The sequence below is a fragment of the Sarcophilus harrisii genome, chromosome 2, assembly GCF_902635505.1.
Source record: "Sarcophilus harrisii chromosome 2, mSarHar1.11, whole genome shotgun sequence".
Classification (NCBI taxonomy): domain Eukaryota; kingdom Metazoa; phylum Chordata; class Mammalia; order Dasyuromorphia; family Dasyuridae; genus Sarcophilus; species Sarcophilus harrisii.
Genome location: NC_045427.1, coordinates 642,759,631 through 642,785,657, shown reverse-complemented (window position 1 = coordinate 642,785,657; position 26,027 = coordinate 642,759,631). Strand labels below are relative to the sequence as shown.

General features: G+C 44.6%; 1 protein-coding gene across 35 annotated transcripts in view; it reads right to left on the bottom strand.

Moving 5' to 3' along the window:
- The window catches only part of ANK3 (ankyrin 3), a 592,702-nt gene that overhangs the window by 29,887 nt on the left and 536,788 nt on the right, over positions 1–26,027 (bottom strand). For 26 of the 35 annotated variants that reach the window (XM_031956914.1, XM_031956919.1, XM_031956910.1 and 23 more), the window contains 9 exons: positions 21,695–21,906; positions 19,733–19,940; positions 18,766–18,862; positions 18,013–18,241; positions 16,554–16,679; positions 15,918–16,040; positions 15,444–15,470; positions 13,501–13,582; positions 132–7,880 (listed from right to left, as the gene is read on the bottom strand). In XM_031956914.1, coding sequence (XP_031812774.1) covers positions 132–7,880; positions 13,501–13,582; positions 15,444–15,470; positions 15,918–16,040; positions 16,554–16,679; positions 18,013–18,241; positions 18,766–18,862; positions 19,733–19,940; positions 21,695–21,906 — 8,853 coding nt within the window. The remainder of the gene's footprint in view (positions 1–131; positions 7,881–13,500; positions 13,583–15,443; positions 15,471–15,917; positions 16,041–16,553; positions 16,680–18,012; positions 18,242–18,765; positions 18,863–19,732; positions 19,941–21,694; positions 21,907–26,027) is intronic. The other 9 variants (XM_031956915.1, XM_031956933.1, XM_031956930.1 and 6 more) reach the window with 5 other exon arrangements.

The window sequence follows — 26,027 nt, the reverse complement described above, 5'->3', positions numbered from 1 at the left end:
TTAATTCACTCCACAGGCAATCACGACACGTCATGCACTAGCATCAACAAGTGGGAAAGTTTACAGACTAGGCTGGATCTCCAGGACGAGAGCCCAAAGCGCTCCAGAAACCTGACTGCCTTCATCCTCACCAGTCCTACTGCTCCTTTTCTCACTGCCGGCCTTTGCATTCTTTGATTTTAATGCCGCTGCCTCCTTTCTCTTATCTCTAGCGGGCTTCGGTGTATTGGGAGGTGGGCAAACCCGAGGCACTTCTGAGGAGGACGTATTTCTGGACGTACTGTCTTCGTCATCGGACCCCTCGGGCTGCGTCTTTTTGTCTTCCTCAGCCAGGCGGTCCACGAGCTTTAGCGTCTCCCCACTAATTCCCTTAAAATATTCAATCGAATGTTTACACACCTCCCTGAGCTGCGTTTTCCTGACTTTCACTGTGGTCGTGGCCACGCAGGCGGATCTTACCTTTACGGGCAATTTGGAAGGAAGCTGCTTGATCTTGCCCCTCTCTAGCTGGCCCGGCTTGGGCTTGGCACCTGCTTCTCTGACTAGAGCTAGGTTCTCTCTGGGTGGGTTTTTTATCGGAATCCTGGACCTGACTTCTAGACAGGGAGGAGAATTGGGGGTTTTGGCTCTCTCGGGCCTACTGACTGGCCTTCCTTTACCCACTGCCTTGCTCGGAACATGCTTTGGCGGGAAGGCATCTCTGGAGGAGGTGGCCTTTATGGGCAGCTTGGACTTTGGCCTAAGCCCTATCGATTCCTTTTTCTGTTTTTGTTCTTCGGTTACTTTCTGCGCCTCTTTTAAACAGTGTCCTTGGAGTGCTCCTAAAGAGCTTTTGCCTGGGTTAGCTTTCTCAGTGGCACAAGTGGCTACGGAATGGTCTGGGAGCGCTACATTACTGCCCGGGTTATCTGTCTGCATAGTGGATGGATCCAAATTGTTGTTGTTATTAAAATTATCTTTTTGAAAATCATGCTTTTCTTTTGGCCTAAAGTCTTTCTGGCTATTTGCTGCACTCGGAATCACTGTTACGGTTTCATTCTCTAAGCCCTGACCACTGGAAAGCATAGCTTCCACTTTCTCTGTCCCTTCTCCAGGGCCATCTTTCTTCATGGTCATGGTGGACGCGGAAATCCCCATTTTGATCGGCGTGCGCAGCTTGGGATCGACCTTGGAAGCGGTGGCCACCGCCGGTGGCGGCTTCTCCGGTGGGCTACTACTGAGAGCTGCCTCCTGACACTCTCCACCGGGCTGAATGGCGGGTTTGTGCTCAACCGCGGGTGCCTCTACTGTTCTCTCTAGGTCTGTTTCTACTGTGGTGTCCCCTGCCTGTGGCTGTGTGGTGGCAGTGCCCATGGTTTTATCCCCTTCCCCCTGGTCCCCTGACTTCCCTTCAGAAGTATGCTCACCAATCTGGAAAAATTGGAGCCTCTCTTCAACAAAATCCCTCTTGCTCATGTCAATTGCGCCACTGCGAGTCATCTCAAACATCTTCCCTTCGTGAAATGGGAAGGGGTTGGGTTCACTAGTTGGGGTACTTTCATCGGTGGGCGTTCTGGCTGGGGTGGTGTCGGGGGTCGTGGCTTGAGAACGGTCTTCCACCGCCAGGCCGAACGGCTTGGACTCGTCTTCCCTTGACTTTGTCTCAAACACTTCATCGTCACCCCGGTTATTAGACCAGGGATCGAAATCTAGACTCTTGGTGGCTACTGTCTTGAAAGGGGTTGCAAACTCTTCGTCTACCTTGTAGCTGAAATAGGTATCAGGAAACACGGATCGGTCGGGATGTCTGCCTTCCAAGGTGAAGAACTGGGTCCCTGACTTCTGCTCGGTCTTCTCGGGAACCTTCTCTGAGCCTTTGGGGAGAGGCTTTTCTTCCTCGGGCCCTCCCTTTCCCTCCTCCTCCTCGATCACTTCGAGCTTGCTCTGACTAAAAGATCGGTCGGCAGGCTTCAAGATGCCCTCTGTGTTCCACACATCTTTTTTGATGTCGAGGGTTTGGCTCGGGAGCTTGGAGTCACTCTCTGTGAGGCCGTCGTCCTCGTCCTGAAGGTCATAGCCATCGAGAGAGTCGATCTCTGTCGCGTCTGTGTCGTGAGAGAACTCTGCCGTGGTGGCAATGGAGCACTCGGTGACAGACTGGTCATTGTTCCCGTTCTGAGCTGCCTCGTTCTGCGGCGAGTCAAGCCCAATGTCGAGCTCGCTTTCCTTTCTGGGGCCGTTGCCTCCCGACTCTTTTGGGGTGGGCGTTCTTTCGGCACCTTTGGATCTGGGACCCTCTCTGTGATCATCTTCTACGTCCTTTAGTTTGAAAGTGTACTTTTTGATCGGGACCGGTTGGTAGATGGATTCATCGTCGCTAGAGTCACTGACCTCAGCCCCAGGAGGAACCGGAGAGGGGGGCTGAACCCGGATGACGGGCTCGGCCAGCTGGTACTTGTCGTGCTCATCCTGCAGACTGACTTCAGTCATCTCAACCTCCCTCTCAGGGGAATAAGAGCCCCTCTTCTCTGGCTCTCCCTGGTCCGCATCCAGTGGCGGGGGAGGCGGAAACTCAATATAGGCAACCCTGTTACCTTTAGACCTTTTGGGAGAGTCTTTGCTCAGAGAGGTGGGCGTTTCTAGGTCAACGGCTGCTATCTGTTTTAGGGAGGTAGACTTAACCTGTTCCTCCTCCTCTGACTCCTCAGAAACCTCAGGGATTGGGCTGGGTTTGCCGGGGATATAAGCTATAAGTGAGTCAGGCGTCTTAGAAGTAAATTCATAACTCACTTCCTCGGAGCTGGGAGTTTCTGGGGTTAAAGGGCTCTTCCCCGAACTGTCCAAGAAGGACACTTGTTCTAGAGTGTCATCTTCTGGGCTGCCCTGAGGGGAGGGGGGCTGTTTCTGCTGCCTAGTGGTAAAGAACGCCCCCCTGGTCTCTTGGACTGTCTTACACTCCTGACTCACGATTCTCTTTACATTTCCTTGTTGTATTTCCTTCTCGTACTGTTTTCCTACTTGGACAAAGCTAACATAAACGGGCAAAGTCTTGATCTCTTTCCCTCCCTCTGTCTCGGCTAATGGGGCACGCTTTTCCAATCCGTCCATGGGACTGTGGTCAAAGAGGTCACTGGAGGGAGACTCCTTGCCTGGGCTAAATTCTAAGGAATCGGGGGACTTGGTAGGGGACGTCTCGGTCTCCTCCAGGGGAGGACACAGCCCTACGTAACTCTGACGCTTGGAGATTTTGCTGATCTCGGAATAAGTGACCTTTTCCTCTTCTATGGAATTGAGCTGATGGCTCTCAAATGTCTCTTTACTCAAACTGGACTGGGGTGATTTGGGGGGTGGTTCATAGTGGGGAAATTTGGACTGGTCACAGAAACCGTCGGGAATGGCAGAGGATGACAACAGTTTCCTCTCCTCGGCAATTCGGACCGGGATGTGTGACACGGCCGGGCCTTCGCTTTTCTGGGGGGCCTGGTCACCGTTTCTGGTGGCACACCCTCCTTCTTTGACCACAAACTCCCTATATAAAACCTTTTTGGACGGAGATTTTACAGTCACTTCCTTCATTTCAGAGTGAGCTCCATTTGTTAACAACTGGCGTTCTCTCTCGGACACAGAGATCAGCTCGCCCTTTGGCTCAAGACCCTGAATCTCTGCGTGATCAATGTGATTTTCTTGGACGTCATGAACAAGCACGTGGGAGAGTTTTTCTTTTTGTGCCTTATGGTTAGTGGCCCCTGGACTTTCCCACGTTCTAAAAATCTTTTTGTCCCATGGTCCCTTAGTTGCCAAGTCTGAGCTCAGGCTATAAGCCAAGTCTTTTGACTGCTGCTCAGAATAACGTTCGGCTAGTGGTTTACTCGACACGTCAGTTCTCGCTTTCAGGACGTCGGCAGAACCGGCACCATCCGCCACCGTTTCCCCATTCTGGGATGGCTCTCCCTTCACCACCGGCGGTTCCCTTTGCAAAGATGCCCCTCCATCCGCAGGATCCATTGCCTTCTGCGCCTTTTCTCTACTATACGCTTGGTGGATGGGGAGCTTGCTCTCCTGTATTTTTTTAACTGGGATTTTGGACGGGCCGTCTGGCTTTTTTTCTTCCTGAGATCCCTCTTTACTTTTCGGGTGGATGCTCTGTTCAAATTTTAACCGGATGGAACTGAGTTTGGACTGTTTGAGCTGGAAGCCAGATTCCGCAGCTTTGCTCTGGGAAAGCCCTCCCCTGGTTTCCCCCGTCGGCACGCTGTCCTCTGTCTGCTTGGACGGGAGCTTCTGCTCCGGACTGCTGGGCAAACTGGCAGCTTTCTTCTCCTCGGCCTTCGGCAAGCCCTTGCCATCCCACCCGGGCTGCCTGGCTCTAGCCCAGTCCTCGCTGGATGTCGGGGACTCAGTCGGCGGTAACTTCTCGGGGCTGCTGCTGGCCGAGCTCTGGGAAGAAGGGGCGTCTTTGGCATTCTGGGGCCGAGCTTTTTTCTCGGGAGACTGCAGCTCGTCATTCAACTTTTCCGTTTTGTCGCGAAAAAACTGGGACACTTCCGTCAGTTTCTCTTCTGCCTCCTTAACGGTCCTGTCCACCCTGTCTTCATATAGCAACTTCTCTCTACCTCTGTCTAATCTGTCCTCAGTAAACCGCATCCACATGGCATGTTTTGGGCTACTTACGTCTCCAGAGTAGTGTAATACTGTCACTTTATCAAAATGCTCATCTTTGGACATTTTACCTAGACCATTTTCAGAAACATCTTTATAGATTTTGGAGAGAATCTCTCTTTTAGGGGCAGGGGCTAGTTTGTCTCTGGATCTTTTATCAGACCCCTGTAACTCCATACTAAGGGGTACAGCGTGGTCTGTAACCGACTCCTCGGTATCATTGTGAGACACATCTATCTTTTCTGAAAGAAGCATTTTCTCAGCAAACCTGTAAGACTCCCCTCTTAGTTCTGACAACTCATCATCATGGTATTCTATTGAGTGTTGACTCAAAAGCTTCAACGTTTTGTACGAGTCATCAGACATGAGTTGGGCAGAACTAGGGCGGCTGTCTTCTTCCTGGGACACGGGAGTGTTTACTCTCGAAGACTCCAGGTAGGAAGGCAGGGATTCCTCCGCGGTTAGCTCTTCTTCCTCGGCTGGACCCTGCTCCTCCGAACCGGGAAAAGCCTCATGTTTCTCAGGCAGAAAATCTTTTAGGTTAATATCGCCCCGAGACAAGTCTTTCTGATATACAAACATTTCCTTTTCGGGATGCTTTTTGGTCTCTCTAATAATGACTTCAGTGGGTTCGGCTTGGTTACCTTTTTCGATGTGGACCTCTATAATACGCTCCAGTTTGGGTTTCACTGGGCCGTCCCTCTCTGCATGCTGGGGTGGGCTCTCAGCAGCAGACTTGTGCGCATCTGGTGAGATGGCAGACTTATGCTCAAACAGACCTGCCAGTTCTTTGGACGGGTCCCGCCCGGACTGAAAGGCCTTCATGATGTCGTGGACAGACATGGTCTCTTCGATTCTCTCCGAGTTGCCTTCGCCCCCCGGCGGCGAATGGTACACCATGCGCGTGGTAGTGGTGATGTGGGTCTCTTCCTTGACGCGGACGCCTTTGCCTGTCGCCCGGGTACGCTCTTCCTCCTCTCCGTTGGCTTTCATCTGAAACACTTTGACTTTCTCTTTAATACTGGAAGCGGTCGGCTTTGGCTCCAGTTCCGCAAAGGGCGGTGAGGATTTGGGTGACAGGGGCCGTTCCTGAGACTCGGTGATCTCTCCCGAAGAGGGCTCGTAGCTTCGGATCACGTGGACCACTTCGGTTCTCGTTTCGGTGATGACCGGAGGGATGGGAACTTCATGGAAAAGTGGCTTGGGGCCCGTGCTCTCCGCACTCTGCGGGGCGGAAGGCGTCTTCTCGCTTCTCGTTTCAAAGCCACTGTCGGACAGGGGGCTTTTGTCTTGGTCGTGCTGAGAGAAATCATCAGGAGATTCCAAGATGGTGTCGGTTCCGTAGAAGGAATCTGCGATTTTGCACAATTCTTTTTCCGAGGTGGAGGGCCTCATGGAGGCCGGAGGCATCTTCAGCTTGTGCTCTTGCAAAGCGATCGCCGGCTTTAAAATCCTTTTCTGTCTCTCCTCACCATCTTTCTTTGCATCCTCCAGCTTGTACTTTAAGTTCGTTAACGAGCTGCTCCCAATGTCATTTGTTAAGTAATCGATGACTTTGGTCAGGTTGTAATCCTTTTCCGACATCGTTTTTGCTTTTATCTGGACCCTTTCTGGGGTGGGCGCGAGAGGGCACGGGGCAGCTTGTTGCTGCCTTGCTTCCTTTATTTCTTCTGAACTAAACTCGGTCCAGTCATCTTCGGGGGAGTGTCCTTTGTCGCTTTTGGATCCCGCAGCCGCCCCTTTGCCTTCCACGCAAACGTCCTTCTTGAGGATCTCACTGACTTTGACCAAATCCTCCTTGACTTTCTCAACGATCTTGAAGGGCTCTTCGTCGTCGATCCTCCCCTCTTTGGCCGGCTCTGCCGGGAACGGTTTATCCTCGGCTACGTCCGTCTGCAGGATGGCGGTCATCCTCATGAGGTCCTCCTTCATCTCGGCCACGTCTTTTAGAATCTCTTGACTCGAAGATAAAGAGGAGGGAGCGGAGAGCTTGAGAGCAGAGGGCGTGAGGAACAAGGATGACTTAATGGGGGACGAGGTTCGGTTGAAATGGGGCTGGGGACGCGGCTCTGGAGTCAACGTTTTGATGGGCGACAACAGGGCGGCCGCAGATTTTGTGATCGAGGTGGAGTCCGGGAGTTTCTTGAGCGCCGGTTCGGACAAGACGTTGACTACAGAGTACACGGGCACAGTGATCGTTGATGAAGTGACGGATGAGGTAGTTGCAGACATCGAGGACCCCAGGGATGTGTAGAGCGCGCTCACAGAAGGAGTTCTTATGGACTGAAAAGCAGAAGGTGCCGAAGACACGAATGACCTGAGCGGGGAGAACGGCATGGCGGTCGTGGTGGAGAACACTTTCTCCACTGCGTCGGCGGCGGCGCTGACGCCGCAGCTGACAGAGTTTGTGGCCACAGAGATTTTTTCCTGCAGTGTGGCGGTGGCTGAGGCTTTGGCTCCGTTAATCAAAGCCGAGGTGGACGGATACTTCAGAGGTGAAATGGAACCGTTAACTAATGCTACCTCTGTGTGCCCGGTCATGTGTTTGGCGGGAGAAGCGAGGGAGGAAGCCACCATGGCCTTGGTGGCAGAAACAGCCTCGACTGCCGACTTGGCGGGAGACACCACAGACTTTAAGGGGGAAGACACCAGCGGAGGGGTGGAAGTGATGATCGATTTAAAGGGCAAGGTTGAAGAATACATGTTAATGTTGGACTTAGGGGATGCTGGGGGGGTCATGGTAATGGATGATCTCTCCAAAAGGGAGCCGGCCGTGGTCACTGGAGAGGTCCGAGAGGAAAAGGTCGAACTGGATGCCAGCCCTTTTAAAGGAGAGAGAGCAGCCTCGGTTATGGCGGGAGCTCTAACAAGTGACCCGGGAGAGACTTGGACGCCGTAGGGAGGCTGAGAAACAATGGTTTTTATTGGTGAAGAGACCGTCCGGAAGGATCTGATCGGGGACGCCACGTCGCTAATGGATTTAACCGATGATGTCGTCGACGCGCCTAGGGTGGATTTGATTGGAGAAGGAGAAGAAACAGACCATATTGACTTTAATGGAGAAGCTGATGGAGTATTGGAAGAAGAACTGGACAAGGAAGTCAAGCCTGACTTGGTTTGTCCAGGCACTGTCATGGGAGCCGTGGTCCAGGACTGATAGGGTCTCGTAGAAAAGAATGACTTGTATGAGGAGCAAGTGACGGGTAGGGATCTCGTGGCTCCTGCACTCCGTTCAACTGTTTCTTAAATTTCAAAATCAAAATCAAACATAAAAATCAACAAAAATGGTTGAAAAACAGAGAGACCAGAGAAGAAAATTGGTCAGTAAATTTTGTAAATATTACAAAAGCAAGTACAATTGTTTGTATGATTCAGAATGGGAGAGGCAAAAAGAATGACTGAAAAAGAACAAAGAAAAATAAAATGTTCCACAGATTCATAACTGATCCAAAGTAAAAGATAATAGAGATATATAAAAACAAGGAGCGATGAGAAATCAAAGACAGAAAGCACGCAGCAACCAAATGTGCCAACAATGGAAAACAAAACCCAAAGAAAGGATCCACGGATGAGAAAAATAACCAGAACCAAAAATTCTTCTCTTACTTCCTATTGACTTTCTCATAGGCTACTTTTGAAATCACATTAGCGGTCCCATTTTGCCTGTATGTTTGTGCAACCAAACGATTAGCATTTTAGTAATTTAGAATGTCCTCCCTTTGGCACCTTTTAGCGGCATAGATTGCACCTATTTAAAACAATATAAACTCGTGTAGGTTGACAGAAGTATCTAGAAAACTTTGTCAAAAGCCACTCAAAGCCTACTTCATGCAGAACCCAAGATATCTTAAGTGACAGGCAACTGATGTGCAAACTGTGAAGCCACTAGAATTCAAATCTTTATCTCCCATGCACAATTCGATTACGCTTCACACTCATAAAGCCAATAAGAGCAAGAAAGTTTCTGAGTTGGAATTTCAAAGAAAAAAAAAAAAGGAATTTTTTGCATCTGTTTTTTTTTTTGTTCCATGCAGTATATTCCTTTTATTTGGTTAAAATAAATAAACTTAAAAAAAACCAAAAACCATGAAATGGCTTAATAAGCAGGTGTCACACATAACAAATGAGGGGAAAAAAATGATTCATGATCAACGGAAGCAAGCAAAGCAACCAAAAACATCGGTATCATGCACGGTATATCATGTCAAAAACAAGCAAAGGATGTAATACAGTTGATAGGCCATATTATATGCATCATATATACACTCAAAAAAATTTCCACAAGAGGCATTTTAAAAGAAGAGCACACTTTTTCCATGAAAGGTGGTGTCTTGGTACCTTTTGAGATATCGAGAAAATCCAGTACCTAAGAATTGTCGAATTTCCTAATCGTACCCCAATTTCTAAGGTCAGCATCACCCCAGAGTCGTCTTGACCTTATTATCATTGTTATCGGTATTTTGGTACTTGAAGTTCTCAAAAGGTATCGTAAGGGAAATACAAAAGCAACAAAAGTTCAGTTTGGGTTTTAACATTTTTAATCACCTCCAGTGCATAAGTACAGTGTACTTCCTCATCCACCCTCCACCCCCACTGGATTCTAGCAGTTACAAAGTAATAAATAACTGGAGAATAATTTCAGAATATGGGCTTAGTTCCCAGAGTGCCCAAAGCCCACAGACCACGATGTTGGAAGAGTTATCCCCTTGGGAAGCAAGGGCAGCCCACCGGTCTTCTGGCAACGGGGCCAAAATCTAGCAGTGAAGTTGGTGAGCTCAAGGAACGTCAAGGGTGACCAAGCCCCCCAGCCTTTCTACAGCTCGGCGCATCAGACCGAGCTCCCAACAAAGACTTGAGTCAGCTGCCAAGGATTTAACGTTCTACTTCAAAGTTCATCCAAGTCTCACTTCCAAAAAACACCAGCTCAGAATAATAGGGAAATGCGAAGGGCAAACGGAAGACTCCTCATCTCTTTATGTTCCTCTTCGTGCCGTGCCCGTGTCAATCAATGCTACAATCCACTTCTTGGATTAGCAGCTACTCCCACAAGGGTGAAGATGTTCATTCCTAGTGTACATTTAAATTCAAATATTCAGAAAACATCCTTTCTGGTGCTTTCATCTTATTCTTAAGAAAGCAGGAAGAATTAGGGCAGACTAAGGGACCCCTAATACTCATGTGATGTTCCCACAATTCCATGGGAAATGTAAGGAGCCACTGGTAAATACATCATTCGATGCAAATATAAACATGGTAGGTTTTGAAATCATTTAGGTTGAAAGATGAAGGGATGGATTTGGGGGCAATCCCAGTACCGTGGACACTGGTTTGTTAGTCAGCACTGCTCGTTCATGTGAATACTACAGACTGGCAATGTATTTTTGGTTATGAATGTTTTGTCTTTGGAAGATTTCTTGTTTCCTGCTTTCCTCTAAAGTAGGGGTCCTCAAACTACGGCCCGCGGGCCAGATGCGGCAGCTGAGGATGGTTATCCCCCTCACCCAGGGCTATGAAGTTTCTTTATTTAAAGGTCCACAAAACAAAGTTTTTGTTTTTACTGTAGTCCGGCCCTCCAACAGTCTGAGGGTCAGTGAACTGGACCCCTATTTAAAAAGTTTGAGGACCCCTGCTCTAGAGGAAATAGAACAATGATTGTGCAAAATAAGCTGGGGCACCTTAGACAAGGCACTTCTTTCCAGGGATGTGATTTTCAAAATTATTTGTACAATGAAGTGGTTGGACAAGCTGATCTCAAAGATACCTTCTTCCACTCGTACCCTGTATTCTAGAATCCCTTCCACCCCAACAGCTCATTCAATATCGGAAGGTTCTTTCCAGCTCATGACCCTCCCAGCCCTGACATTCTGGGCTCTAAGATCCCTATCAGTTTCTGTTCTGACGTCCTTTCCTGCTCCACCAATAAGTGTTCTAAAGTTCTTTCCATCGCTAACATTCTACGTTCTCAGGCCATTTCTAATTCTGACATTCTATGTTCCAAGGTTTCTATGGATGGCAAAATAGTCTTCAGGAAGCTCTGGGCTTACGGTCAGTTTGCTATAGCAGTAGGAGGCTCAACAGACTTGCAGAGACACAAGAGAGCTGGGTTCAAATTTCACTCTGCCTCTTTCTTCCTAGTGTGACCTTGAGCAAATGAATTCACCTTTCTGTGTTTTAGTCTCCTGATCTGAAAAAGGAGGAGAGGGGCAACTAGATGGTGCCCTGGAGTCAGGAGAACCTGAATTCGAATCCGGCCTCAGATACTTAACTACAAGCTGAGTGACCTAGGAAAGTCACTTAAATTAAAAAATAAAAAATAAAAGAACTAAGAACTTTTAATGTCAAGCCTTTGCAAATCTGTGGCTTTGATTTCATACAGTAAGAGCCACTTCCTTTTTCTTTCTATTGTTCCCTGCCCACCTTCCCTCCAAACATGAGAGCTTATGCCTTTAGCAGTCTAACAGCACACACAAAAATAACTGCCTCTCTTTCCTGAGTTGAGAAAAGAGGTGAGACATATTTTAGCTAAAGCTAAACACCATGAGAAGCAGCTCCTAGCAGGTGGGGGAAAGGGTGGCCAGAGATTCTGTGAAACTTTGCACTCTAAGCCATCTCCACTGACCCAAGGAAAAGCTGAAAAGTCTAAAGATCATGCCCGAGGGATATCAGCTAAGTACCTAACCAGGGCTACCCCTATGTGGTCAAGGAACTGGATAAAAATCAGACACGATTTTACATCATTATTGGAGTTGCATTGAATATTCCTGACAGTATTTGAACAGCAGAGGAGGATTAATTCTAAGGTCAGTGTATTTCGAGAGCTTGTCAGGAAATGGGGGACCGGAGTCAACTTTCTTGAGAAAACAAGGTCAACAAAGTCTAGTCCTCCCTTCTGGATCCCTGACCTTAGAGGCTTCCTAACACACCCCTAGGACCATGTGAGAAAGCCACCTGAACTCAGACGCCTGTTAGAATCTTAGTTCACCTTTTGAGTTCTAGGTACTAATTCTTGCATTTCAGATTAAAAATGTCAATAAGGTCTTTCCCCATCACTTTGCTGTTCTCCCTGGATTCAGAGCTGGAGATTCTGCCATTCACACCAGAATCGATATAATGCTCATTTTTATCAAGAAAGTTTTTTCTGTCCCCTGCTTGGAAACTCTCCCCACCAATGCAGGCAGCTTCCTGCAACGTAATCAATATCCTTAGAGAGTTTCTTGGGGCACTGAGAGACTTAGCTATCTTGCCCAGGATCACACCATCAAGAGGAAGCAGAGGTCTCTCCCCAACTCTGACACTTTTTCTCTATCCATGATGCATGAACAGGGCCTATTTGGGGGCACACAGTAACTAGTATTCCTTGGTAAGCTCCGGGATACTAGCATCGTACATCCCCTGTCCCTTACACAGCCCCCAGCTTAAGGACCGAATTCTGCTCATAAAATTGGATATTTGTTGAATTTATTTATGTCTAATCGTGTGTGTGTGTGTGTGTGTGTGCGCGCGTACAGTTTATCTCCCCAGCTACTCTGAGGGCAGAGATCTTATTTTATGCTTCCTTTCATTAGCTAAGGGTAGGTAGTGTAAAGAATACTGGACCAAGAATCTGAAAACATGGATTTTTAGTTCAGACTCAGTCCAATGATCAGTTATTATTATGTATTATTTTTATATATTATTTATCATTTATATGTTATTATATATTATTATTGGATATTATTTTCTAACTACTAGCAGAAGCACTTTGGGCAATTCACCCTCGTTCATTGGGTTTCAACTTTCTTCTCAGTAAAATGTTGGGCTATGTGATCTTCTGATATTCTATGTGTCTGTGAATGGGTGTTTATTTTATTTTATTTTATTTTATTTTATTTTTGCTGAGACAGTTGGGGTTAAGTGACTTGCCCAGGGTCACACAGTTAGGACATATTAAGTGTCTGAGGCCAGAAGGTGTTCAATAATTTGATGGAATAATTGAAGCAATCAAACCAGCCCTTTGTGGAAGAAGTGATAACAAAGGGATCATCAACCCAATCATCTGACCGAATTATAAGTGAATGGATTTACTGCCTGATTGGACAACTTTTACACGAGTCTAGAAATGGTGGTTGAAGGTGTCAAAAGAGCCCCCAAAGAATAAAAATGTCTTTCCAAAGATGGCAGATGCCCAAATGCACTGAAGAGATTGCTGGTATGGAGGGAAATCTACACCTTGAAAATGCATTGGAAGGGTGGATAACAAAGAAATGAAAACTAGAGAAACACAACTTAGCAGATACGACAGGGAGGGAACTGATGTCATTGTAAGGAGAGGAAATAGGAAAGTCAAAGGGGAGAAGATTGTAGAAAAGATGACCAATGAAGAGGAAGAGAAATGAATACTAATGGGTTATTTAGACTTAACTAAGAATGAAGGATAAGAAAGAGATCCAGCTACTCACTACGACTTTGAATGCATTTCAAGTGAAGGGACTGAGGATAAATAAAAATGATCATGGATCATATCACTGTCCAGCACTTTTAAGAGCATCTGAGATTCTCTCTAGCCCTAGAACTATACTCCAAGGAACAAACTAGGATGAGTGCATGATAATTTGACAAAGACAGAAGAATGAATCTTTTTAATAGAACACTCTACAATGATCTCTATTAAAATTTGGCTTTGGAGCGATGAACTAGCTGTTTTCCCCCCACCCCAAATTCTTACAGCAAAAAATTTATAATTTCTCCAAGAATTTCTCCTTCAAAAATTTTCTCATTTATTTTGTGTTTCCAACTGACACCAAGAATTAAATGAGTATAGAAAAAATGTCTCTTCTTATAAAAGTTCATATATATTATTAGTAAATATGTTAGAAAACTCACTCATTCCAGGCTCAGTCAAGTAGCTATAGCGCTTACGTAGGGCCAAAGACGCAAAGCTCTGGCGACGATCAGCTTTCTCTGTCTGCAAAAAATTAAAAAATAAAAAAAAAAGTAAAAAGTCGATTTTTCCTTTCCTACTGATTTTCCTTGTGACATTTGCAAAGCACTGAAATATGCTTATGAGGATGTCACTTACTATAACGTTTATCTCTATTTGGGCTCTCTCTGTAATTAAACATTTCAGTAAATTTACAGAGCTCCTCCCAAGACCCCCGCTCCCCTCTCCTCCCTTTTCCCAAAGAGCCCAGTTGGTCAGGTAGAGAAGCACTAACACAGGACACTACAAGGAATTACAAAGAGACAGAAAACATGACACACTCTGTCTTAGGCTGACGAGGATCTTGTTCAGACTCATTATGTCCTAAAAGCCCAGAGGCCACAAGGTAAACTCTATCTAAAAGACTGCAGTTAATGGACCAATCAACGAAGCCATGGGAGAAGTTTGTTTCTGGCAGAAAATAAGGGGTGGTGAATTTCAAAAGACACTGATATTTTGATCAGCAAAAATGTCAGTTGTGTTCTAGCTATTGCTGTTGTCACTTATGATTCTGATTAAGTGTTTGTGTGTTTAAAAATAAAATAACTCCACTGTCAAGGTCAACTCTTTTATCTCTTCCCAGACTTAGAATATTAATCAACATACAGTAGGAGCTAAATAATGGTCTGCGGTATTTATTACACTGAGCTGTAGTGGAACTTGGGGAGAGCTATGAGAACTCAAAATTTAAACCTTGGTTACTAAGGCGTGTAAACATCTAGACATCTACATAACACATGAATATATTTACATATGCATGTGTGTAAGTATATATGCACACATAGGTAGGTGAATAATTTTTCTCTAGATCTATCATCTCAATGGAACAGTCAATTCCCTCAAGGCAAAGTGACTTGGCCAGGATCACACTAACCAGTGTGTTTCAGAAGTGGGATTTAAATCCACACCTTATTTATTCTGATTCAAGTTTTTTATGTATTCTCCTGGGACATCTCCGATACATATACAATATATATATGTGTGTGTGTGTGTGTGTGTGTACATATATATTTATATATGTGCATATATTTATAAATATATATAATGTGTGCAGATGGCTACATAGGTATGTATATACACACATATTATATATGTGTATCAATATAATCATATCTATATCTAGATATAATTAATCAATGAAATACATATATAGATATATCCAGGATAAAACAGTCATAGCTTGGAAGGCATCATAGAGGTCATCTAGTCCAAACCTCTCATCTTACAGAAAAGGGAAACTGAGGGCCAGAGAGGGAAAGTGATTTTTTCGAAGTCACATAAGGCAGCCTCCAAACACAAGACTTCTGTCGCCTCGTCCAACTGCCTTCCAAACCCCTTCCAAACGGCAAGTGCCTCTTAGCTGGATGGGAAATAATTTTTATCAATAGCCAGCGAATGAGCCCTCACAGCCCTGCTATGAACCTGACTTTTGTGAATGGTGAACTCCACCCTTCAAGCTGACAGCAACAAGAACTCTCCCATGTTTCTGCTGTCCTAAATACTGGGCTAATGTGGCAGAGCTCTAGCTGACTTGGTACACAGCAGAGTCCCAGTGGAAATTTCATGTTTTCGTATTATGTGAGCTCCTATTTCTTTCTGATGTTGTCGTGTGAACTGGTAATAAAAACGGTGAGAGAATCATAAAAACACATTTTTTGTTTCCTTTAGGGAAATATACTCAAAATACGCTGTCTCTAAACTTTAAAAAGTCAGGTTAAAAAGACATCAACCTAGATCCTCCCTTTATCATATTCCCACCCTTCCGCTTTCATCAGAAAGCTTTTCTTAAATAGCTTTCAATTCTATTCTACTTCTGATAAAATAAAAACAGAAGTGGTCATATTACCTCATCATCTGGATCTGACTCTGTTTCCTTTTGGTCCCAAGATGCATTGCAGAGACAAGGAATATTATAATGGGCAGCAGGGAAAAGAATATCAGGATATGAAAAGGACTGAGTAGGGAGCACAAAAGGCAAGCTGGTTTAGAAAGCAAAGCAAACCCAAAAAAGCCAACACCGAGAAACCAGAGACTGCACACCCACAGCAAAGGAACTCGTGACATTACTGGAAGCATGAACAAAAGCATGAGCAGCAAACAGAAGACCGGGTCAGAACAACCACAGGGATCCAACACCAAAGTCACAAGAACCAAAGCCTTTCTCCACACACAGACAAGTGACACTGGACTTTGGGTCGCTGGAATCACGTTCCAAAGCAGTCATTCCACGGCTCACATTTCAGGGTCCTACTTCCTCAAGACTAGCAGGGGAGGGTGGGAGGGCGGGGGGATTCACAGGAAGCAGAGCGGGGAGAGATACCTTTTTATGTGCCGGAAGGGTAATATTTAAGTTGCAGACGGCCGTTTGGGGCAGTCCTTTCGTAGTCTTTGGTTCTTTCAGAAACGACAGTCGGCCACAGGGCTCTTGGCTCGTGTCTCTGATCTAGAAGATGTGGAGAAGACGGTTACTGAAAGAGACGGGTAGTGGGATGGAGGTCCATTGGGCAGTTAAGCACGGCGGGTTGGAAAGATCTCAGGAAAGGCAAGAGAACAGTGGTGACGATGAACTATCAGCCGGGATGGCCCTGTGGAGATGCCCTGAGACTCAGAATATCTGAATACCTGTCTAGGTGATTTGGGGCCAAGTCAGACCCCATATCATGTGATTTACAGATATTTTCTTTAAGAAAACAAGGGATTTTTTCCCAATTACTGATCTCGAGAATTGTGGGTTTGCACATCAGCAATTCAGATATTACATAGAAGGTGACAGGTTTTTTTTGACAATTTTGAGCTTGGACAGTCACTGAAATGGCCTTCGTGGGAAAAGGGCAAAAGGTAGAAATGGGATATCATTTTGGTAAACATGTCTCCTCATAAAGAATCAAGTACATCTCTTCCTCCTCCAAAATTGAAACATTTTTCAATCAGAGCATCTCTACTCGGGTTAGCTCACCTTGACTGAAAATGGCAGCCTGTTCTCTTTGAAAGCATAGAAGTTAAAGACTAATTGGTGTCCTCCTTTGGTGAGGGGGGCCAGATTCCCATAACAATCGACATAAATGGGTTTTCCTTCCAGGACCTGCATTAAAACAAAAATCAAAGTTAATCTTGATTTTTTGGGTTTATCTCCCTCATGCCAATCACAGGGTTTTTGAATATACTAGCCTTGAGGATTTTTTAAAAAATTGAATCAAATGGGGAAACTGAAGATTAGAGAAAAAAAAAGTGATCTTCCCCAAATTACACAGCAAGTGTTAAAGTCAGGATTAAAACTCAGGTCATTTCAGGAGTGGAGCAGGAAGGGATTTTAAAGGCCATATTGGTAAAACTGAGGGAGGCAAGGGATTAAGGGTTTCACCTACTAATCTTTCCATTTTACCACAAGGAATTCCTTGTGACAACCATGGTACTTTCAGTATTTTTTAACTCCCATAGTATGGACTTAAAGATTTCCAGTGATTTGCCCAATGGCACCCAAATAGTGAGTGCCCATCCTAGGCCAGAAGCCAGATGTCTGGGCTTCACAGGCCATTTGAATGTGCCACGTTTAACTAAAATACATCCTGCTAATGATAATGTGGCATTCTCCACAGAGGAAATGCCAGGACAGACCCATCAGAGACTGAAACTAATCTCTATCTTTTCTATGTTTTCAGCGATGAGAAATAAGCATGACAAACAGCCAGTCATTCCAATAAAAAGTGGCAAAGGCTGTCTGCTGGGGAAGGCTTCTCCAGGAGGGATCCCATCACCAGGTAACTTCTGTTACTGGAAGACATCTCCTTGACCTTCTGAGATCCTGGGAAGCAGATCAGCAGTATCTGTTCGTTCACCAGAGGCTTTCAAGTTAAGGACAGACACTTGTCAGTTCTGTAGAAGGATTCCTGGGTGGCTTCTGGCGGCCCTTAAAGCTATGATTCTATATTTCTATAATTCTGATGGTCAGTCATGCAAAAAACATTATGTGTTAACCATGTGTCAAGCACCCAGCTTAGCACAAGTGGGCCAACATTCAAAGAAAACCTTTTTTGGGTAAAAAGACCAGAGGGAAAATTAAAACCCTTTAAGATTAGCAAAGGGTTTTATATATATTTCATTTGAAAACAACAAGTATGGTACTGTGGGAAAAGCAATGAATTTGAAATCAAGGATGACTTCTGACACTGAGTGACCTTGGGCAAATAAAATGGCTTCACTAGGTCTCAGCTCCTTCATTGTAAAAAGAAGGGAGTAGACTAAAGTCTCAGTTTGATCATGTGTAAAAATGGTGGGGGGAGAAGGGGTCCCCTTCCAGCTATATCTGTGATCTCTGATCCCATGATTCAAAGTATTCACATTTGTATTTTAAAAGATTGTCCTCTCCTCCAAAGTCTAAAGCCTTTGAGATTCCCTATTGGGGGAATGGAACCTACCTCAATGTCTTTGCTTCTTGCAACTTCCTCAAAATTTTCTTGCTGCTCCAAAGTTTTGTCCACTTTGTCATCCGTCATGCAGAAGCAACGTAAGGAAGATTCCAAGGGATCGTTCATTTTGGCAAAAACCACAAACTTGGCCATGTATGGGACACATATTAATTCCCTGTAAAGCTGAGTAGCTAACCCAACAGTTTCCAAAACTTGATGGCAATCCGCAAGCCAAAACCTAGGGGAGCCAAGTATAAAGATGAGTTAGTAAATGAACAACCTGACCTTTAAAAATATCCCCAAGCTTTTACAATCAGGAAATATAATAGACAATTCCAGAAAATGCAAAATAACAACTTGATCAGGAAAGGGATGAAGAGGAAGCTATGTCTAATCAAACATGGATCCTTCCCAATGATATAAATAATTTAGAAAAAACTAGAGATGCCTTGTATCTTTCTTCTCCACCCTCCCCATTATAGAGAACCACAATAATTCTATCCTAAAGTTTCTAAAATTATCTTTTTTGAATGAGTAAGGTTGTTTTTGTTTTGTTTTCTGATTCCCAGCCCATGTGCTATCAGTAACCTCTATTGAGAAAATTCACAATTTTGGAATTAGGCCCCATCTCCTAAAAATGAAAACCGCTTCGTATCGATCACATCCATGCTCAAACGGCGCAGCACTCTCCCCTGAAGACCCTTTACTTTACAAAGATGGCAGCTATCTGGGACCAACCTCAGGCCCTCTGGATTTTCATACCTGGCTGAAACGTTGGTGGTAAAGGAGACAGAGTCCTTTATGAATGTCAGTGGCGTGGTTCCCGTGATGTCTTCCCACTGCGCAGGTGACGTTCCCCCTGAAAGGATGGATGGCAGAGACCTTAGCTTTGTAACAGGAGGTGCTATGTGTCAATATTCCAAGTGCATTAACGTGCATTTTTCATCATCCCTGGCTTCCTCCACCCCACGAGCCCAGAGTATTGATGGGGAGACACTGATCCTGCCAGAGGGACCTGGCTCCTACTCCCTCATCCTGGGCAGCCCACTGTGAGCTCCTTCTTATTTCAGTAGATTCTAAGAGAGACTTTATGACCGAGGCTAGAAGAAAATAGTCATTTCTCTTACAAATTATGTGAGCACTGAAACCTGAATTCAAATTTAGCCTCAGACACTTACTTACCAAATACATGACCCTGCCTGCCTGCCTCAATTTCCTCATCTGAAAAATGGGGATAATAATAGCACTTCCTTCCCAGACTTGTTGTGAGCATAAAATACTGATAAAGTGCCTTGCAAAGCTAAAGTGCTACAAATATATATGCCAGGGATTATTTTTGATGGTTGTTAATGGGTGGCTATACCATGACATGGAAACTGTGAGACCCTCACTATAGGACGCCCACAGCAAAGTGCTTTCCCCACTATACCTTTAATGGTAGCTACATGAAAATCCCACTGAGCACCAATGTCAATGTGCTCACTTTGGGAGGGCCATAGGAGGGGAGGGGAGAGACCGATGAGGAGGCTGTTACATGGTCCCTGTGAGGAAGGATGCCTGAGGATGGGGGCAGGGGAGACTGGGTGGGCAGAAGGTACAGAGGTGAGCGATCCCACAGTTGCGGGACCAGACCCTGAGGCCGTCCCCGGGCACTCTCCAGCGGCTTAGAGCAGCACTGATCATCCCTGGAATGGCCCAAAGAGGGGGTACCCGATCGACTGAGTCAGACCTGTAATGCTACAAAGAAGGCGCAGGTTGGGTGTGGAGTCTCCTTTGTAGCCATTGGCTACACCTTCTCCTGAGGGAGGAGGCACAGGAATGGTCATCGTGATGGGCTTATGGAACTTCCTTCTTCTGGGCTCCACCGTCACAATGGGACTGAAAGTTGCTTTATTTCCAAGGATTTTTTTCACAATTTCTTCTGGAACAGGCTGGGCCTAGACACAGAGAGAGGACATTATACAAAGGAAGAAACCGTAGGTTAATCCCAATATTTGCATCCTTTAACTTTCCTTAAAGGGAAAGAGGAAAGATTGCTTCTTGGTTGCCTTTTTTGGTGGGGAAAAGGGGGAACAGGACCTGTGACTGCCCTGCTAATGTAGCCTGCAATTGAAAGCCTTAGAGTTACCCAGGCAAGGCCAGGTTAAGTTACTCATCCAGGCTCACACAGCCAGTATGTGATTAAAGCAACCGAAGTCTTCTTGATTCTCCATCCATTACCCCAAACTGTTTTCCTTTGGTAGCAGACCAGGGAAAATTAGGTTGAACACTCAGAGACAACTGATCTATTTGCTAATTAGCCTAAGCTACTTTGTGAAACAGAAAAGTAGATAATTTGAGAATGGGGTAAACATGGTCTGTTCCACAGTTTCTACAGCACGAAGGGTAAACACGATACTGAAGCTCCATAAGACACCTTACAATGAACAATCTTGTGACTTTTTGCCCTTTTAAATATGCAGAATGCCTCAGAGGTATCCCAGGGACAAGTTTTGCAAGTGGAAAAAATAAGACATTCAGAAGTAAAGTAACTCAAAACCACTCAGATTCTCAGGGGATGAAACAGAATTCTGCTCTACCAAATTTATCCTCCTTCATCGGTCTTTTCTTCCTACTTGGGTGAAATCATTTTAAATCTTCAATTCCAGGGCAACATCATGAAGCTTCTTATCAATGAAGATGTAAAACTTAAATTCCTCAAATTATTTGTTGCCAGAAACAAAGTCTATTATATGACTTCTATGTAACAAATGGAAATTGATCAGACTCACAAAATGTGCAGGAATTTATAATGATAATTATTTTTTAAAATTTAAAAATTATTTTTAAAAATAAGTGCCAGAAATAGTTTGATTCATTAATTCCCCTGTAAGGGTAGAAAGAAATTTGATCTTCCTTGAGCTGAGGACATATAAGAAAGATCATTCTTGCCCATGAAATCTTTCTTGATCTCACCAAGTTAGGTGCTTCTGTCATAACCTACTAACATTAACTCTCGATTAGAGAGTATCTATGTCGTCTCTACTTCATTATATACATGTTTCAGCAAGCTCTTCTTGAGGGTAAAGATCATTTCATTTGGATTTTTATATTTCCAGGATATATCACAGTACTGACACAAGTAGGTTCTGTGAATTGTGAATTGATTGATATTTCTAATTGATTTTCTAAATAAAAAAAATTTTACTTGGTCTGAGGAGAAACCAGAGCTTCTAGTTAATGTCAATAAAACCCAAATGGCAAACCACTCTAGTATCTTTGGCAAGAAAACACCAAATGGGGTCACAAAGCACTGGATAGGACTGGGACAACCTCTCAATATTGTTCCAAGAATTGTATAGATAGCATATACAAAGAGCTTTGCAACCATAAAATTTTTACTATTATTATTGTTTATTATCGGTATCCCCTCCTCTCGCTCTTATTACACTTTTATCTACAGGGTTGTTGCTGTTTCCCCTGAGGAACGTGCGCTCCGGGAGGCAGGGACCACCTCATTTTTGTCTTCATCTCCAAAGCGCCCAGCACAATGCCTGGCATATGGAATAAATGCTTGTTGAGTTTCCCTGAAAGTACTTCAGGTTAATCCTGCAGCAGTTCACACCCTGGCCTTCCATGGGGGTAACCAACAGTGACTGGCTGGGACGAGCGATCCCCCGGCACAAACCGGGTGCACGTGCACCAGGGTTACCTGGAGGCCCACTCGGATCCTCTTGGTCAATGCGCCCTCAGGAAAGGATGCCTGAACCAGGGGCACAGTGGTGCTGCTCAGGATGCCCCCTTCGGGCCCAATCTGGTTGCTCTCCTGCTTGATCCGTGAGACCACCGCGAAGTACTGGGGAAAGTCCTTCGTGATAATCCTACAGATGCGCTTCTTTCCCAGCTCTTCGGGACTGTCCAGCTCTGAAAGAATAAAGGAAATAAAAAACTGGAGACGTCCAAGCTAGAAGAGAGCTCTGAGATTCTGAACAGCACAAAGTCCAGCTCTGGAGCCGCAGAGCCCAGGCCCTGAAGCAGGTACCACTTTGTGGATGAGCCACATGGATCTCTCACCCCCTCCGTCTTCCTGACCTCTGAAGAGGGCAGATGAGGCAGAAGGAAGCTTCGATGGTAAGAATGCTAACTTTGGAGGCAGAGGAGCCAAGTACAAGCTCCATCATGTACTAGCAGCAGCATCTTGGGAAAGTCCATTACTTAACAGCTCTGGTCCCTGGAACCTCCCATGAAGAATAAGGGCTTAAACCAGATGACTCCTTGGGTAATTTCCAACTCGGAGTCTGGGATGCCTGGAACCTACAAGGAAGGTTTTGGGGCCACAGTAGAGAGGGTCTAAGGACTTGAATAAAGACAACTATTTCTCTAAATAAATTTCAAAACCATAAAGCCACATAATTCTTAAGTAGTCACAGAGGAATTCAGGTCAGAATCTCGCCTCTCAGTGTCTGACACACAAAACGACAATAATGGCACCTACATTTGTGGGAGGGATCAAAAGATGTAACCTGTATAAAGCATGATTCAAATCCAGTGCTCTTTCCCCTAACCCATTCTGGTTCTTTCTTCCCTCACCCTTTTGTCCCTCTTTCTTTCCTATTTTTGTCCCCTCATTCTTTGTGTTCTGATCAATCTCAGGCCAAGTCATCTCCTGTCACAAAGGAAATTGGGGACAAGTCTTGAATATGGAATATATAAGAATATATAGAATATAGAAGAATATTGGGTTGATTTAGGAGTTCACCAGAAAAGGGAAGCTGACAACATGTTTGGGCCGGAGGGAAAAGGAGAAGTACCCGAGAAGGCTAAGTTCTGGAATGGGTAATAAGAGACAAAGAAAATTGCCAGACGGAAACAGTGCTTGAGATCAGGTTGATTTATTAGAAGTAAAAAAAGGAAGCCGGCATGCATTAGATAACCACAAAAGGAAAATGTTTCCCTGAGCAGATGGGAAGAAGGTGAAATACAGGAGTAGAGGGTGATGGAGGAATGAGGGGGAAACAGAAGGGCTGCTATGCTGATCAAGAAAGATGAGAGAGAGGAAGATGGAGAGCAGGGTGCCCGAAATGTGGCCCATAACAGATTAAAGTGCAATCAGGAAATAGCAAGATCAATACATGTTCAATAAAATAGAAATAAGACCGCATTTTAAAACTATGTCAATATGCAGTCTCCAGGAATTACTGGTTTAGGTTCAATGTGAAAAATAAATGAAAACTCTTTAAAAAACATTAAGTTAGTCCCTTTTGATTTGACAAATATTTATGAAGACTTTCCTCTGGGTAGAACACTGGTGAAATAACAAAGGTCAGATACAGAGTGCAGTAAAGAGTTTGTACATACATATAAATAACAAAAACCACGTCACAAGGCAAGTGGTCAGCAGACGCCACACTTAGGAAATGCCTTTTCATTCATAAGTCCCAAACTTGGGAATGGGGAAAGTGTTGCCTATGGTTCAAGGCTAGAATAGGGGATAACTGGCCCCTGTGCTATCACTGGCACAGGGAACTCTGGATCCCAATGCGGGCGAGCACCTTCTCTACAATTCAGTCTTAAAGAAGTGGCAAGGTGAGGCGGAGTGAGAGGCGAGATTGGAACCCAGAGCTTCCTGGCTTTGAAGTCATCTTTCCAACTACCATCTCTCAAGGAGGGAAAGGTAAATCCTGACCAGAAGCACTGGAAGAAGCAGAGCTTTGAAGAGCAGAGAGCAGTTCAGTGGGCACAGAGAGAGAGGAATACTCAAGGCAAAAATACAAAATGGAGCAGTAGGAGCAAAGGCTGGGACACCTTCACTGGGTCTGGCTGTCAGGTCTGTGGATTTAAGTTGAGGGTTAAAAAAACATTCTTTCAACCTGCATTTTAATCTAACCGAGCAAGCAACTGTAACTAACAAAACTCTTAATCACACTGGAAATCGTTGTCTATCATCCATCTTCACAACAGATTCCTAAAAGACAAGAAACACTGCTTATTTTGATAAACTGTACATCAAGAATCGATGAAGCTCAAGGCGAGAAGGCCCCTTTGGTGTGAGACACATTCTCCTAGAGCAAGGAATACTTAAGCTGGGCCGCGCTGGTCACTAAGTGGGGCGTGGATGGATTTCTGGGATGGGAAAAGTGACATCTTTATTTTCACTAATCTCTGACTGAAGTCTAGCCTCTGTCAATTATGAGTGTGGACGACAAAACACTGAGAAGTGGTCTGGTCTTCACCAGACAGTGAAAGGGGGCCACGACAGACTGAAGGTTTCATCTTTACCAACTCTTTCTCCCTTTTCAGACTCAACTGCTCCACATCTCCTTTCAAGGGCCTGGCTCTCTGGATGGAAACTCCTAGTTCATCATCCCTAAAAAGTTAGTGGATGAGTTATGTCCCATGAGAAAAAAAGAGATGATTTTTAATAGGAACCTAATGCAAAATGTCTTGATGTTAAAGGAACAATGTTTATTTTGGGTTCAGACCCGTGATTTCATCGCTGAAAGGGATTAACAATGAGAATTTTCAGTTCTAGAGCAAGTCCCTGAAGGAGCTATTTGGGGATGGGGTACATTGGACCTTGTAGAACCCTCCCAATCACACCACGTAGTCTACCCTACTACCAGACACACATGGAAGCAGTCCTGATTCTAAGGAGATGGAGAAACAATTTATTTCAAAAACACCCACCGCTCTATTACCTTTTTAGTTGACGCGCATTTATTAAGCACCTTCTCTGATACAAAGAAAGGCAAAAAACTGCTGCTCTCAAGGAATTCCTAATCTGTTCTTAAGTGTTTGTTCTGGAGAAGGATCAGCATTATTCAAGTATCTTCTGGCCTTCTCCCAACTACGGCACTTCACCCACGATAACCCCAAGCACTGTGGTACGGTTCCTCCATTTCCTTCCTTGATTTTGTCATAAAGCAAGACCAACCAGGCAGGGGAACAAGGAGCCCCAGGTGAGTGTTCAGAGAGCTAATTAGGGAGTGTTACATAGGCAGAATTTTCACTGGTAAATCGTAAACAGGTTGTTAATGATCTGCCTTCTTAGGAAGAAACCAAAGGTACTGAAAAGCTCCTTTAAGGGTTATTTGACACAAGTACCTCTGAAGCCTAAAGTTGTGTGTGTGTGTGTGTGTGTGTGTGTGTATTTATTGTTATAGTTATTTCAGTCATGTTCTTTTTTTTTTTTGGGGGGGGGGGAGGGAAGTGGAGTGGGGGTGGTTCTTGACAGAGATCCACAGTGCTTTGCCATGAGCTTTTCCAGCTCATTTGAACAGATTAGGAAACTGAGGCAAATAGGGTAAAGTAACTTATCCCAGGGTCACAAAGCTAGTGTGAAGGTAGAGGATTAGTCTTCCTGATTCCAAGTCCAGTGCTCTAAGCACTGTGGCACCCGGGTGCCCCCAGATATATTTATATCTGTATATAAATCACACATATACACACACTTCAAAATGATCCTGAGTGTGGGAAAAGTCTGAGTGGGTTAGAAGAATAATTCCAATTTGTATATGTTGCAAGAATTTGTTTTAGATTGAGTAATGATTAATAATAGTTGAAATTTGAGCCCTAAAGGGATTTGACTGTACCTACTGTAAATAAAATCTGAGTTGGAAAAGATTTGAGATATCCTTTGTCCAAATACCCATGTCTTCCACCACAGGCTGACAAATGGTCACCAAACTCAATGACTTCCTCCACTGGAAGAACTCTATTTATGACACTGGACATTACATTTTTGGACAGATCAGTTTAGGGGGGGAAATTCTTCCTTATGTCCAGCTGAAATCTGCCTCATTGTACTTTTACTCATTGCTTCTAGAAATCCACATGATGACCATTATTACACTTAAAAAAAAAGAAAGAGAGAATGTTAATTCTTCCTAGGCACAAAATAAAGCCGGGAGGAAAAGGTTAGTATAACAGTAATTAGATGTAAGGAAGAATTGTAAATAACATTAAACAGACAAAGTATAATACTGTATAATCTCTTCCCCTGAAGGACTATGGAAATGAAACTGACAGCTGTCCCTTTAAGTGGC